The 14,127-nt window shown below is 37.0% G+C and overlaps 2 protein-coding genes and 1 pseudogene across 2 annotated transcripts; 1 reads left to right on the top strand and 2 right to left on the bottom strand.

Annotated features, from left to right (window-relative positions):
- Nucleotides 1-641: 641 nt before the first annotated feature.
- LOC138057737 (uncharacterized) lies at nucleotides 642-2,465 on the bottom strand (annotated as a pseudogene).
- A 1,593-nt stretch (nucleotides 2,466-4,058) lies between these two features.
- Nucleotides 4,059-5,234, bottom strand: LOC138055782 (uncharacterized). Its single transcript, XM_068901653.1, has one exon. It carries the CDS (start codon nucleotides 5,232-5,234, stop codon nucleotides 4,059-4,061), a length of 1,176 nt encoding a protein of 391 aa, XP_068757754.1.
- A 3,075-nt stretch (nucleotides 5,235-8,309) lies between these two features.
- Nucleotides 8,310-13,979, top strand: LOC138057736 (uncharacterized). The gene is made up of 7 exons (XM_068903659.1): nucleotides 8,310-8,427; nucleotides 8,678-8,790; nucleotides 9,029-9,643; nucleotides 10,288-10,596; nucleotides 11,043-11,202; nucleotides 11,527-11,615; nucleotides 12,267-13,979. Exons 1-7 carry the CDS (start codon nucleotides 8,328-8,330, stop codon nucleotides 12,582-12,584), a joined length of 1,704 nt encoding a protein of 567 aa, XP_068759760.1. The 5' UTR covers nucleotides 8,310-8,327; the 3' UTR covers nucleotides 12,585-13,979.
- The last annotated feature ends 148 nt before the right edge of the window (nucleotides 13,980-14,127 follow it).

Genomic DNA, 14,127 nt, shown 5'->3' with positions numbered 1-14,127 from the left:
TTTACTGCTCTAGATGTACAAAAACTAAGACCATTGCCAGGCTTAGAATACACGTGGAGCGTGCGATAAGGCGGATCAAGGAGTACCACTTTTTTGATACTGATGTACCCCTTTCAACATTAGGTTCTGTAAACCAGCTGTACACAGTGGCTTGCTTGCTCACAAATTTTCAGGGTCCCCTAATATTATCTCAAAATAACAAGTAAATGAACAGCTGTGGAATGATTACAAGAAATGGGTTATTGGTCATGAAGACACCTGTAGTGATAGACACTAAGTAATTCCCTTTTTGACTTTGAAATATTAAATCCTAGACTTGAATAGGGTTACTGAAATAACTCTAACTAGGAAAAACTTTGGTAAAATTATTGATGGGTACATTATGAATATTTAAGAGTGGTCTTTGCTATATATGGTATTTATAATGCATAAACGGTATTCCTAATATATAAGCATTCACAGTACACAAATAAATGCTCATCCATGGGGGAGGTAAGGCATACCCCAGGGGACTTGACATTCTAGTCTGTTTCAATGTCAAATTTCCTAACCAGAGCATGGTTGCTAGTATCTACACACCCCTTCCATGCCAAAAACATACCCCTTTCCCTGTCAGGACCGCCCACTCATGGAAATTTGTCTTCTGTGAAATTCTAATCCCAGAAGTGAGAATCTTAAATGTCCTGGGTCCACCTTTCTCCCTCCTGGGGCTTAACATTGACAGGTGCACGAATCAGAATACATTGGATACAGTTAAAATCAAAATGCTGCATTTAATACATGTCTAAAGACATTACTTGTGCCTCCAACGTTTCACCCATGTTTTCCCGAGTGATCATGAATGTGACAAAATTAATATATTCATCAGCACAAATAATATTGAAAGAAAAAACTGTCTACTTTGTCTTTGGCCTCCTGAAAAAAAAACTGATCAAACATTATTCTTTGACACACATATAAATTGTCATTGATATAACTGAAGAAATCACACCACTCCAGACCAGTGAGACCAAGTAGGCATTGAACTTGATAATAATAAATGTCTGTTGTCTTCAAAGTATATGCACTGGTGACAGGATCTTTGACCAAGTATCTGACATTGTCAAATGTTGTTTCGCCTTCCTTAACAACCTTTACTTCTAGTAGGCCAAAGGATTTTTTTCCACTATTAACTGCATCCAGGTCATAAACCTTACGGTCAGGACTGCAGCCCAGCCATGCACACTTGGGATTTATAACCAAACCTGAAGGGAAAAGATTTACACGTCCCCCCTTTGCTGAATTTGCATAAACCATGGCAGCATGTGCCTCAAGTTCAATCCCCCTTTTCATGGCATTGGTTTGGACATATCTGCTGGGATTGAGCTGGCCTACTAAAGAGCCAAATTTGACACTCGTTTGGCAACCAAACCAAATTTGCTGGCGGTGATTCTTTTTTTCGAAGAAGATACCAAATGCTGCTTGAAGATTGAGTTATGGTCTGTTCTTGAACTTTAAGAGATGCCTCTCGGGTGACGGAAAGTGCTTCAAATGCAGCTTGTTGCTTATTATCCAAACAGATTGAATAATTGTTTTCAAACCTTTCGTCTGAATTGTCCAGTGGCAATTCTGGAAAAGCAGTGCATGTGAAATCATTTATAACATAGTCTGTTGACATCCTCTGCTGGTATGATAACACACAGCCTTTTGGCACATTCCCATATCTACATGGCACAAATGGTACATTTTTCATCTGTTCTTTACTAGGAACCAGGGTTGCTATGAGAGGCTGGGGTGTGTAATGGCTAAAATGATTTTTTGTCCATGTTCCATACATAGTAGCAGGGGAATAAAGAGTGCTTTTGATGAATTTACTGTACTGTGCTCCCATCTGGGGTTTTTTAACCAAAACATCTTGAATTTCCTTTTGCTCAATTTTCCTTCCCCTTGGAACACTCCATCGCTGTTTCATACTGGTACAGGTAAGTTCATCAGGTAAACAACAATGACCAAGTTGCTTAAGAAGTGCCAGGTAGTACAGCAGACCAATTACATGATGACAGTATCCCCCTATTCCAGCAACACAGGAACATTTTCCTGCCAGAGAAGCATCGCTTATCTTTGCAGATACCTCCATGATGTGAGGGGGCTCACTCTTCTTCATAGATCTAAAGCATTTAGCATTCACTTTGGCCGTCCCTGCAGTATAGTTCACTGCAAGAGATACAACATTTGTAACTATTAGGTGTAAGATTTACCCTCAAAATGTCTTGTTCATTAATAAAAGCTTAATTCTCTGATGCTGGAACTATTACTTTTATATTCTCGTACATTCGAAAACATGATACTTACCCTTGATATCGTGTAGATAGCCCGGTTCTGCCATAAATTTGTAAGCTTTTGAGGTAGAAGTGCAACCAGACTTCTCCTTGGAGTATCGCACAACATCATCGAATGTTAAAGCAGGAAAAGCAGAAATATCTTGTGAATCTCCTCCCACCAAAAATAATAACATATAAGGCATATTCAATAAGTCGACAATACCTCAAATGTTTAATGGCAAATGATATTCTTTGTGATATAAAAGATATGTGGACACAGAAGACACACAAAAAAACGAGTATAATTTGTCACGCCGATCATAGGTAAAAATTGGTGTTTTCCCGCTTCTAAAATGGTCTATATTGCACTTACATTTTAAAATAGGGCAAAGGCTTGCTTTAACAGGTGTTTTTATGTAAGTCTAAGGCATGGAAATCATTCTAGAAGAAGATTTTTTGAGTACATACCTTGCGAAGCCACTCTAAAAGTTGGTTTATTAAATCAAGAACTAGGAAACTTGTTTCTAGAATGCAAGTCTTGTTTTCATTACCATTTTAAGACTTGGGTTATCATTTCAAGGTAGTGGTGTATTGTTTTAAGGCAGTGGCAAAAGTTAAGATTTTTGTTCTTATTTCAAGATTATGGTTCTTGTTTTTAATTCATTTTAAGGTTTCAAAGTATTGATTCCAGAATGGAAATCCTTATTTTAAAAAGGAAATTAAAAATTTAAGAAATGCAAACAAACTGCCCAATACAGTAATCTTGTGTTTTACTTAGACAATACTATGTACATACATGTATTTAAAAGAATCGAGAAGACTACAGTATGAATTAAACAGTGGAAGTACTCAGTTACAGAATATCAATTAGATAACATATACAAGTCGAAATATAAGGTTTAACAGTGTCCTGGTTAAAAGATCAAATAGCTTAATTTTAAATATAAATTCCTGTAATGCACATATAATGTACAAAAAAGGTTCAATGACATACTGGTTAATTACTTCTTTATGCATTGAACTATACAGGGTAACACAACAACCACTGATCTATATAAAGTATTAACTTCCAGGGAGAATGTTAACATTTGACTTGCATTATTCCACTGGAATAGTTTATATCCAAGCAAGTGGGTTTTCTTTCATGATGATGTATAATTTATCTCCAAATTTGTGAGAATGACACACAAATGGCGACTTAAGGTCCTCTGGTTTAACCACTTCAAATCCTTGTGGAAGAACAGGTTCCACAATTTGAAAAGAATTAAATTCTTCATCATAATGAGATGTTACCATAGCATGAAGGGCAAAGAAAATCCCATAGTCTACAATAAACCAGATTTTTGCTATCCTACCAAAAATTGGTAACCCATTCTGACAACCAAAGTTGAGAAATGAATTTGTGTCTGGCTTATACAGTGTTCCATGGATCTGAACAGAATCTAACAAATAAATTTCAGTGACATCACAAAGACTTCCCACACCATTAAATCTCTCTACAGTTGTTACTACAATATCCCTATCTTCACCAAGCATTGCTTTGGCTGTTCCAAATGACATTTCTTTTCTAAAGATAGGACCCTGATCTGCTTTGCTGAAACTAATATAGTCAGCACAAAGTGAAGACTGGTACCTCTTTGACAAGGACAATGGAAGATTCTTGAAATTTTTTACAATCTTTGCCTGATCTTTGAAATATGCGTGTTTTGCTTCAAACCGCATACACCAGGCACGAACAAGAGGCCCAAATTTTAAAATTCAAGATGGTAAATGAATTAGAAAATGTTGTTTGGGTGTTATGTTAGATGTATTCCCATAGAGGAATTTAAACAACTGAAGATGTTCCTTGATGGCCCGTTTTAAGAAAACAGCAGTTGCTATGGAAACCTTGTGTGCAAAGCAAAGAGACATAATTTCAATAATTGAAGTAAAACACCTCCAACGGTCTGTGGTAGTATCAGCAAACTCTGCCAAAATGAAAGGCAGCACTATTGATAGTAACCACATCTGAGAAGCGCTCTGTCCCAGATTTGTGGAGGCTGTCTTCTCCAAGTCCCGATCTAAGATCAAAGATGGCTTATTTTTACTATTAGAATATCCATAATGAAATTGTTGCATCCTGTTGTTTAAATCAAGTAACCCAAAAGCCTTAATATCATTTATGAAATAGTTCAATAAAAGTTTAAATTCGTAGGCTAGAACTCCTTCTAGAAATACGTGCATTACATCTTGAATCAACTGGTTGCAAGGATCAAAGAAGGGCGCTTCAAGCAATTGAGTTCTTACATTGATTCCATAATGTTTAGAATAAAATTCCTTAAGTTTTTCCGAAGCTGCTCCTTCCATTTGTAACAAATGTCGGATATGATTGTCCTTGCTGCGTAGTTGGAAGTCCTCTTCCATGAAAAGGCACTGCATATCTTCAAACTTTGCCATGCAGTGGCGGCATTTCCGTCTTGCTCCACCCACCCCTTCTTTAAACCCACCAGCCTTATTACTGGCGGGTGTATCAGCCAGGAATGCCAAGATACCTCCTCTAAGATTAATATTGCCAATAGGTAGGGAAAAGGTGTACCCTCTATCGGATCCAAGAATTTTCATGTTCTCTACTAAAGGTTCTATGACCTTGTTAAACCCATACTGGGGATTTGATAGGTGTTTTGTTTCACAAACAGCAAAAAGATGAATGGACTTAAGGGTTGATCTGTATGCAGGGGGCAGATTTGCAAGTTGATAATAAAAAAAGCTCAACTTATGATTCTTATTTGTCAGTGGATTGATGAAGTTAACATCATCATAGTACAATAAAAGAAGAAGAGCTCTTTCATCATTTGAGAACAATTCATGATTTTGAAAGAATGTTCCATTACAGAAGTCTTCAAGTATGGATAGATCTGCACTTCGTTTGGGCCCAGCCAGTACTATGTTCAGCATTTGACTACAACCCAGCTGTACTTGGATTGTGTTAAGCACAGGAATGTAATAAAAGGCATCCTCCACATCCACAATCTTCTTTTTCTTGCCTCTTTTAACAGCTGCACGATGTTTCCCCAACACCTACTTCACTGGTTCCTAGTACAATAGTTAACATTATTAGTATGTTAACACTTTCAGTGATGATAGTTGTCAGTTTCTTATGAATGTTGCCAGAATTCTTCAAGAATTTAATTGATGATTAGGTTAACCAGACTGTACACCTCAAAAGTGCAGTATTATCAATCCTCCCAGTTTAACAATACATGCACTAGTCTATTATTGTGATATAATAATAATTATAAGGATGAGGGGAATAAAATTATTATCCACAGTGATACTTCTTGTCTCAATTTCCTTAGCTTTATAGGCTTGGCAACAATCAAAATTATACTCTATCTTGTTCAGTTCATTATTTGTCCAATCAATACAAAGTACAAGTCTACATTATTCCTGGGCATGAACAAAAATTTCATTTCACTTACAATTTTATCCAAACCACAGTAGTTATAGGTTTTGTTGCTGCTGCTGAATGTTTCACTTAATGGTGTACTCAAGATTTCCACATTCTTAGCTGCTTTATCAAAAACTCTTTCAACTTTATTCAAATCTTCCTCATTCCTTAAGTCTGCATCTTCAAGAACTTCTCCAACATTTCTTTTTACATTTTCCAAGATTTGATGCAAGAAATGGCCAGTTGCAACAGCAACATTTTGTACAGCCTTTCCAGTAAGGCGGTTTTGTCCTCTAATTTTGCAAAGGAATTTTTTGTTGAGAGCATTGACAGACTCGTCACTAAAAAAATCACTATGTCTGAAGTAATTGGACACACTTAATTGGTCACTGCACTCATCAAACACCACATTAGATCTGGATGGTGAAGTTGCATCTTCTTTGTCTTCACTTTCATCTAGTTCATTCTGACTTTCCAAGGAAACCTCCCCATGGGAACCTTGTAAGTACAAAACACAGACGATATTCTTTGATTAACAAGTCAATTGACCATGAAAGGGGTTTGGAAGACAGGATCATTTTTCCTCCTACCTACTTTACAATTGCGTGATATTTTACATTCCCGGGCATACAATTTCAGGGATGACATTAAAATGTGTTTTAGAAAATATTCATCCCCCCACCCCCAACCACCTTCCTCTCCTCTGGAAATTTCTTTCTCTACAAAAGAAATTGCCCTTTTAGGCTCCCTCCCCTCTCGGAATTTATAATAGGCTTCCAAGGGGGTGGTACGAATATTTTCCACAACCACACAATAACTCGGTAAGTGATCGAATATCTACTGTAATTTCAAGTAGAATTCATTTTAAAATAACTTGCAAATCTTTCAACAACGCGTTTCATACCTTCAAGTAGAGACGGCTCCCCTCCCGCGTCGTTCGGACAAGTGCAAAACAAGAATTTTCGATGTACTGTGCGCACGTGTTTGGTGAAAGAGTTCACCTTGCCGTATTCCTTGGTACATCCATCTATTTCACAACGAACAAGAAAAAACCTTTCTTCATGAGAACGGTTATGCTCAGAGTTATAATGCGTTAGCAAGGAAGCAAGCATTAAAGCCGAAAAACCCGCACAAAAAAGACATCGCCAAGCCATCTCTGAGTAAATCTGCTCGTCAAACACGTGATACCAAAAAAGGCGCGAAAGACGACGCAGAAACAAAAGGATCGGTAACCGCGCCTGATTGTCACACCCATCTCGTTCAAAGTGTCGTTGGGGCGCCGAAGTGCAGGACAGTGTGGAGTCAAGTGTGGAATCATGTAGTTTTCGCGTCTAGAGATGAATGCCAGATTGGTTGTAAGGTATGTCACGACATTTTCACTTCTGATTTCTTTTTTGCGAACAAGGCTGCAAAAATTGCTCTAGTGGCGCCGATTGATAATGATTTTCGTTTGGTTGCTAGTTATAGTGGAAGTTAAATTAAAGGGGCTCTGGTACGTCGCCTAGCAGTCCAGTTAATGTTGTTGTGATTTTAACCTTTAGTCGCCGTTATTTGCTACGGAACTTAATGCGATGAAAGAACCAGTAGATGATAAGATTTAATGAATATCTTTTCGTTGACAACGGAGATTAATTGTCAGGTTGACTGTTCATGCAAAACAGCTGTGCTGTTAGGGTAGATAGATAGGAACGAATCGACGAGGTTTGGCAAATTGTAATCCGTTTTAATCTTCTTCAGTTTTGCCCATTTGTGCCCTCTGAAGTATTAACTGTGTTCTTAAAAACCCTCCTTCTGGTTTTGCTCACTTTAGTGAGCAGTTACGTTTTAATTCACCTTATTTTGCCTGCCTTTGCTGCATATGGGTTTGCCATGTGGGAAATAGCGCAACGTCGTTTCTAAAAATAAAGTACCTTACATATTTCTGGACCCCCGTGGGAGACACCGACAAACATTTACTTGTTAACAACGAAAAACCCAACACACGGCCAAGTTTTGTGAATACTAAATTGTTTTAGCCGTTTCTTTACAAATGTAGATGGCACCAAGCATTGCTGATGGGAAAAAATGCAGTATTTATTTTGGGTATGCAGGAAAAATGCACAATATGTTAAATTATCTATGGAAATATTTCAAGAAAGTATTTCTTGAGAAAAATTAACATTGGGCTATCATGTTCTAGTGAAGGTTGTCACATAGAAAATGATAATCCCTCAAATTCTTCCGGAGGAGTGTATATCATGCTCGAAGAGTGTTAATTTGAAGGCGTTGTAGAGTTAGTCCTTCCAAATTCCTGGTCTGGCCGGTCAGTTCTGTCAAATGGAAAGCGTCCTAAGACTTGTTTGTAGGCCTGGTTCTAACAATCGTTTCAGGTTCAACAACATTGTTTGGAACTGGAAATGTCTTCTTTTCTGAACGAATTGTGGTGATTGAGGCCTTGAACTAAAAAAGGAATTAATCATTTTATTATTCTTATCATCATCAAAGACAGCCGAGTCTGTTGGGTACAATGATATCAATGCTACGCATTTGTTTGTTATGGATTTCTTTCCTTTTTGTGAGCTCATTTTGTTCTATTGCAGATAACGTTCTGTATAATAATAATGTCAGTTTTAAAGGCCTTTGCTGAACGCAGTGTGGAGTCTCTCTCTCTTTTTCTTAAGCTGAAAGGGTTTCAGGCTGAAGTAGTGGATAGCTTACGAGGTATGTTTTCATATAGTTTCCACTTATAAGAAGAGTTGCTTCGGTGGTACCATCATATGGTGTTTTAGCCCTGACGGAAATTAAAGGGATCTTGTTGGCAGTCCAGTTCATTTTTTAGTCTTGAGAATTACTCGCCTTAATTTGCCATAGAGCTTTAAATGGTACTGATCACCCCAAAAGTATTAAAAGACAGCTTAAATTTTTCCTCAGTATACATGTACTTTCTTGTAACATTTTTTTCTTATTGCAGATAACAATGTGGATGGTGCTACTTTTTTACGATTCACAAGAGATGACTTAAAAGATATTTTCCCCACCAACTTTCAATTTAGAAAGAAAATTTGGGATTATCTAGAAGATATAGTAAGAGTTGACTGTTCATTACTTGTTTAAAAAAAAAAAAACTAAAACGGATGACTTTACATGTGAGAGTATGTTTTTCAGGCATACATTGTTTTTCTTTTTAGCATGGGACACTTCTTGTATTTCTTTTGCTTGTAACTCATTAATTTTAAATCTGCAGTTGACCTCTGATAACCATTGGCACCATTTACCACTAATACCATTTATGTAACAAATTTCTTTTCATTTAAATTCACAGAGGTGTGAAGATTGTCAGATTACGACAGATTCCTCATATCCAAAGTCTACCCAACAACTTCAGTTGTCCAGATCGCCTGTACCTCGGATGCGGTCCACACCATCTTCCTCGGATTCTGAAAGATCTTCATCTCCGTTACCAGGCACACAATTTGTGCCTGGAATGGGGTCTACATTATTGTCCAAGGAGTCAGAGAGACCTGTATCTCCACTTTCGACTCCACCATGTACACAGTCTAGGATAAGGAGGGCTACACCATCAAATTCAGATTCAGAGGGATCTTCAGGTCCGTCTTTCGTTACTAATCAGCACGAGAAGCAGAAAAGTGGGTCTCGGTCAAGCTCTGGTACTGAGCCTGTCATTGAAATTGAAGAAGATTACAGATTTTATATTTCTGCAGAATTGCATAAATGCAATCAGGAAAGAAAATATCCTGATGAAAAAGTTTTGCGACGTTTTATCAGGGATGCAGCTGCAAGTCTACAAGCAGTAGCTGGTGAAAACATAAGTCAAAGTGACTTTGTTTTAGCAGCAATGAAGATCTGTCAGGAAGTTCCAGTATTAAAAGATCCTACACCTGCAAGTTTTCCATCTGGCTATAAATTTCCATATTGGGTAAATTATATTCATAATTTATTACATTAATTTCACATGTATATGTTGGCCTTTGCTGTCCACAGTTAACCTTATACATCAGCCCATGATATCTGAAGAGAGTAAGACAAGGATTTGACGGGTTAAATTTAAGAGATTGTCGTTCAATGCCCAAGAGTGCACACTATTTTGTTGCATATCTCTCTGGGCATGTGTGCATTGTTGCACGCCTTGTCACATAGAGGTTAAAAGGGTTCTCTAAAGGGCTTAGTGACCACAATGCCGCAATTCACTCCAAATGTGTTTTTCCAGGCCAGTCGCACCCCTATTGGACCTGTTGGGAAGGGAAATAGGCACACATGCAAGGCTGTACCATGTGAAAAGTGCTGCATGCCTTTCTATTTGTTCCATGACTCAGCAGCTACTTCAGCAAATTATCTGAACTTGCTTATGATCGAGCTAGACTTAACAAGGGAATGTTGAAATTAGTGCTCGTCTCCTGGTTTTACATGTAGTTTCTGCTCAAGAATAATCTCTATGAAGTATTCTTCAGTAGAAACTGAAACCAGGACACTCTGACAATATAACATGTGGCTGCCTTATTAAATATTCCATTAGACAGTTCTCTAAAAAAATACTTTTCTTTGTTTTTTGCAAACTGGCAGAGTACTGTCCTTTACCAACTGAAAAGAAGAGTGCAAAACGTCAAAGGGTATGAGAAAAGAAAAACACAGGGGAAAACCAAGAGGTCTAGTAGTACTGAAGATGTGCAGTTTGGCGAAAAGGAAGTCGAGGAGTTGCATGCAAATTTGCTAAGAGAGGTTCAGTCCAAAAAGAAGAATTTTGCAGCAATCAGAGAAATCCAGAAAAACACATTTAATTTCAGAAGAAAGGATATCCAGCAGATGCCTGAAAAAAGTGTTGCCAGTGGAATTATCTCCAACTACCCATTTTTTCAACTGCATGAGTGTACTGTAAGTATTTCTACTCTCAGTGACAAGTTGGCAGCATGTCTTGTGAACCTAAATTTTAATATCTTGTTATCCACTCCCTTCAAGGGTTTTCAAGGATAGTTGGATGAGAGAGATATTTTATTGACAATATTACATGGCAGCCAACAGGCTGAATTGTGTAATTAAATATTGTTGCACGTTCAGGCTACTGTGAAATTGAGCCCTCTCAGGTTGTAGACTTAAATTTGCATACTGCTTGTGATGCAGTTTATAAAACATAACCAGATGAAGAATGAGTAATGAATGTCCTGTAACACGAATGTGACTTTCAGATAGACTACCACCCAGGCACTGTCCCCTTACTCTCACTCTTTCAGTTCTGTTACATTCTACATAATTCATTTGTGCAAGGGTTAAAAGGTAAAAATGGGTAGGATAACATTGTTATTTCATAACATATTTTTCAGCTTTTGAATGAGTTAGAATTTTACTGCAAAATGAAAGATGGACATTCACTAATTTTTGAAAGCTGGTTAAAGAATTGGATGAGTACATCAGAGAAAGTGAAAAGTTGCCTTGAAAGCCATGACTTTATCCCAGATGATCATGAAACAGAACTCACCCCTGGTAAGTTATATTAATCGCTCAGATCTATTGCAAAGAGCAGTTAACTGTATTTGAATTCATATTACTGATGTGTACAGTCAGTTAGACAGTCTTTCATGTCTTTCATGTCTTACTGGGGACTTGGCCACATTGTGAAATCTTGGGGAAAAAATCTTGAAATTCATTTTGTAAAACAAAGGAAAACATCATCTTGCATAATTTGTATTTGAACAGAGTACTAACTTAAAGTAAGCCAAAGAGTTATCTTGTCACAGCACAAATTAAACAAATTATTTGTAAATAACTAGGCCTTGGGTGTAAGTATGTTGATATTAAATTTTATAGATGAAATTTGTGGGGCGTTCATGGAGCATGTCACCTCTATTGATGAAAAGAGCTGTTCCCTGCCATTATTAAACATTCTCCCCTTGCAGGTATGATTATAGTACATTCCTCTGATTATAGGTATAGTCTGCTCTGAGCCTAGAAAGCCCATCAGGCTGGCGCTTATCTCCAGTTACTGTAGCATGAAGCAACTAGGAGTATTTCTACTCCCCCCTGGATGGGATGCTAGTCTATGGCAGGGTTACCCCCAGCATTAAATTCGCCGGTACCCATTTATACACCTGGGTGGAAAGAGGCACCGTGAGAGTGAAGAGTCTTACCAATAGTATTGACAATAATTAATGGTTTCCTGTACAATAATGCCAATGCGATTTCTTATAATAATAATAATAATAATAATAATAATAATAATAATAATAATAATAATATTATTATTATTATTATTATTATTATTATCATTATTATTATTTATATTAAAATTATTAGTGTAAGTTTATATAGTATTGGCAAGGTTAATTTGCAAATGAATAAAGCCATTTGGATTTCATATTCTATCAGGGTGTGATGCCTACACATCCAAAAGGTGGTTAAATTATTGGCATTTAATTTCTTGAAAGAACTTCACCAAGAGAAATCGAAAGTGCAGACCATAATAATTATTATTATTACAACAAGGTGGGTAGTCATGTTAATGAGTTTACTTGGGAATTAATTTTGTGTTGTCTTTTTATTTATCACAGATTAAATCAAACATTGATGAAGTTATAAAGAAGGAAACAAAAACCAATCAACCTTCCCTATGGTGTGCAATGGATGAAGGAATTTTGTCTCAGGCTTTTCTTGTTGTTGATAAGAAAGTTTTTATTGAACTGTCGAAGCTGTCTTACTTCAATTCTTTGTTAGTATTGATGGGTGCCTATTTTGCTTTTAATTTAAGTTATGATAGGCGTCAAGAGTTAATCTTTCAGTTTGTTGAAGAATTTGTATTAGGTCTTCGGCCCTCCAAAAAGTCTGTGCGATATAGCACTTTGTGCATGTTGCTGGTTCCAGAAAAGTAATTTTGAGACAGGTGAACTAAGAAGTGCAGGTTTTTGGCAATTGTAATGTAGTGGTATGGTTAGGGGAAGTTAATTGTGATAGGTGTCAATAGTTAATCTTCCAATTTGTTGAAGAACTAATTAGGTCTTCGATCCAAAAAAGTCTTCACAATATCGCATTTTGTGCATGTTGCTGGTTCAAGAGAAGTACTCTTGAGACAGGTGAACTAAGGAGTGCAAGTTTTTGGTTGTACAGTAGTGGTATGGTTTGGGGAAGTTAATTGATAGGTGTCAAGACTTTATCTTCCAATTTGTTGAAGAATTTGTATGAGGTCTTCAGCCCTCAAAAAAGTCTGCGCGATATTGCTCTTTGTGTATGTTGCTGGTTCCAGAGAATGAAGTAATTTTGACTGGTAAACTAATGAGTAGTATTTAGCAGCTGTACTGTAGTGATATAGTTTGGGGAAATTCATTAGTACTGGCCAGGAGCCCATTACCTGGAGTCTCCATATGTATTATACCCTTGAGTCAACCCTGTCCCATATCTTTTTGTTTTTGGAACTGCTATGTCTTTTCATCATTTTGAAATACCTTTGTGTTTCGGGCATGCTGCAAATGATGCAATTAGTGGCCGACCATAGATCTGTTATGATTGGCTATTTTGAAAACACTTGCAAAACCCCGGCCGGCCCTTCATTGGAGGTGCTTCTAAAAATAAACATATATGCAACAGGGTTGACTCGGAGGGTTAATATAGGAGATTGAGGCTCCGGGTAATGAGCTCCTGTTACTGGTAGTGTTTTGTTGTGTTATGAGGTACATGTGTGTGCTCATTTGACATTAAGGGGCAAACCATGCAAGCATTTTCTCTTAACTAATGAGTTTGACAACAAAAGGACTAAATGTTTTTATACCTTTTATAAAAATAATGTCCACAATGTTATTAGAACTTGATGGTACCCTCAAAGAAAATTAGTCTATGACATTGCACATTTTTGTTGTTGCAAATTTGCTGGTACCAAAGGGAAGAAATAGGCAACTTTCAGACATACCATAATACCTTTTGATTGCCCTCCAAAATGTTCTGTGAAACTACTTTTCCATTAAGTCCCAAAAGAAAATAAAACCATGCTTATGCAAAATTGTGGAGGGCAAACAGAGAATAATTATTATGGTATCTTTTGAAGTGGCCTATTGTGATCACGAGCATTATAGAAGGATCTCTTTATGATAACGTTCAGTTGATTTGACAAGGTTAATGATAATAGAGATTAAACTCTTATGTAAAGCAATTTTACTTCCAGCGCTAGCTGTGATTTTGAGTAAAATGAATTGAAATGTTCAGAATTTATTATTAGGACTTCAGGTGACCCATGAAAATCTTTGTACGATCAATGTGTATTTGCTAGTACCAGAGTAGAGAGGGTGAAGCAATAAAATTGTGTTTATGTAACTACATTTTTACAGTAAGGAGGTGTTAGTGTTTTGATGAGATATATCCCCATATAATTGTCAAGGGGCTATTGCATCAACTGAAGCCTTTCTTTCTAGGTATATAGAGCAT

This window comes from Montipora capricornis, chromosome 7 (assembly GCF_036669925.1).
Source record: "Montipora capricornis isolate CH-2021 chromosome 7, ASM3666992v2, whole genome shotgun sequence".
Taxonomy (NCBI): domain Eukaryota; kingdom Metazoa; phylum Cnidaria; class Anthozoa; order Scleractinia; family Acroporidae; genus Montipora; species Montipora capricornis.
This window is presented reverse-complemented; position numbering and strand designations above follow the sequence as displayed.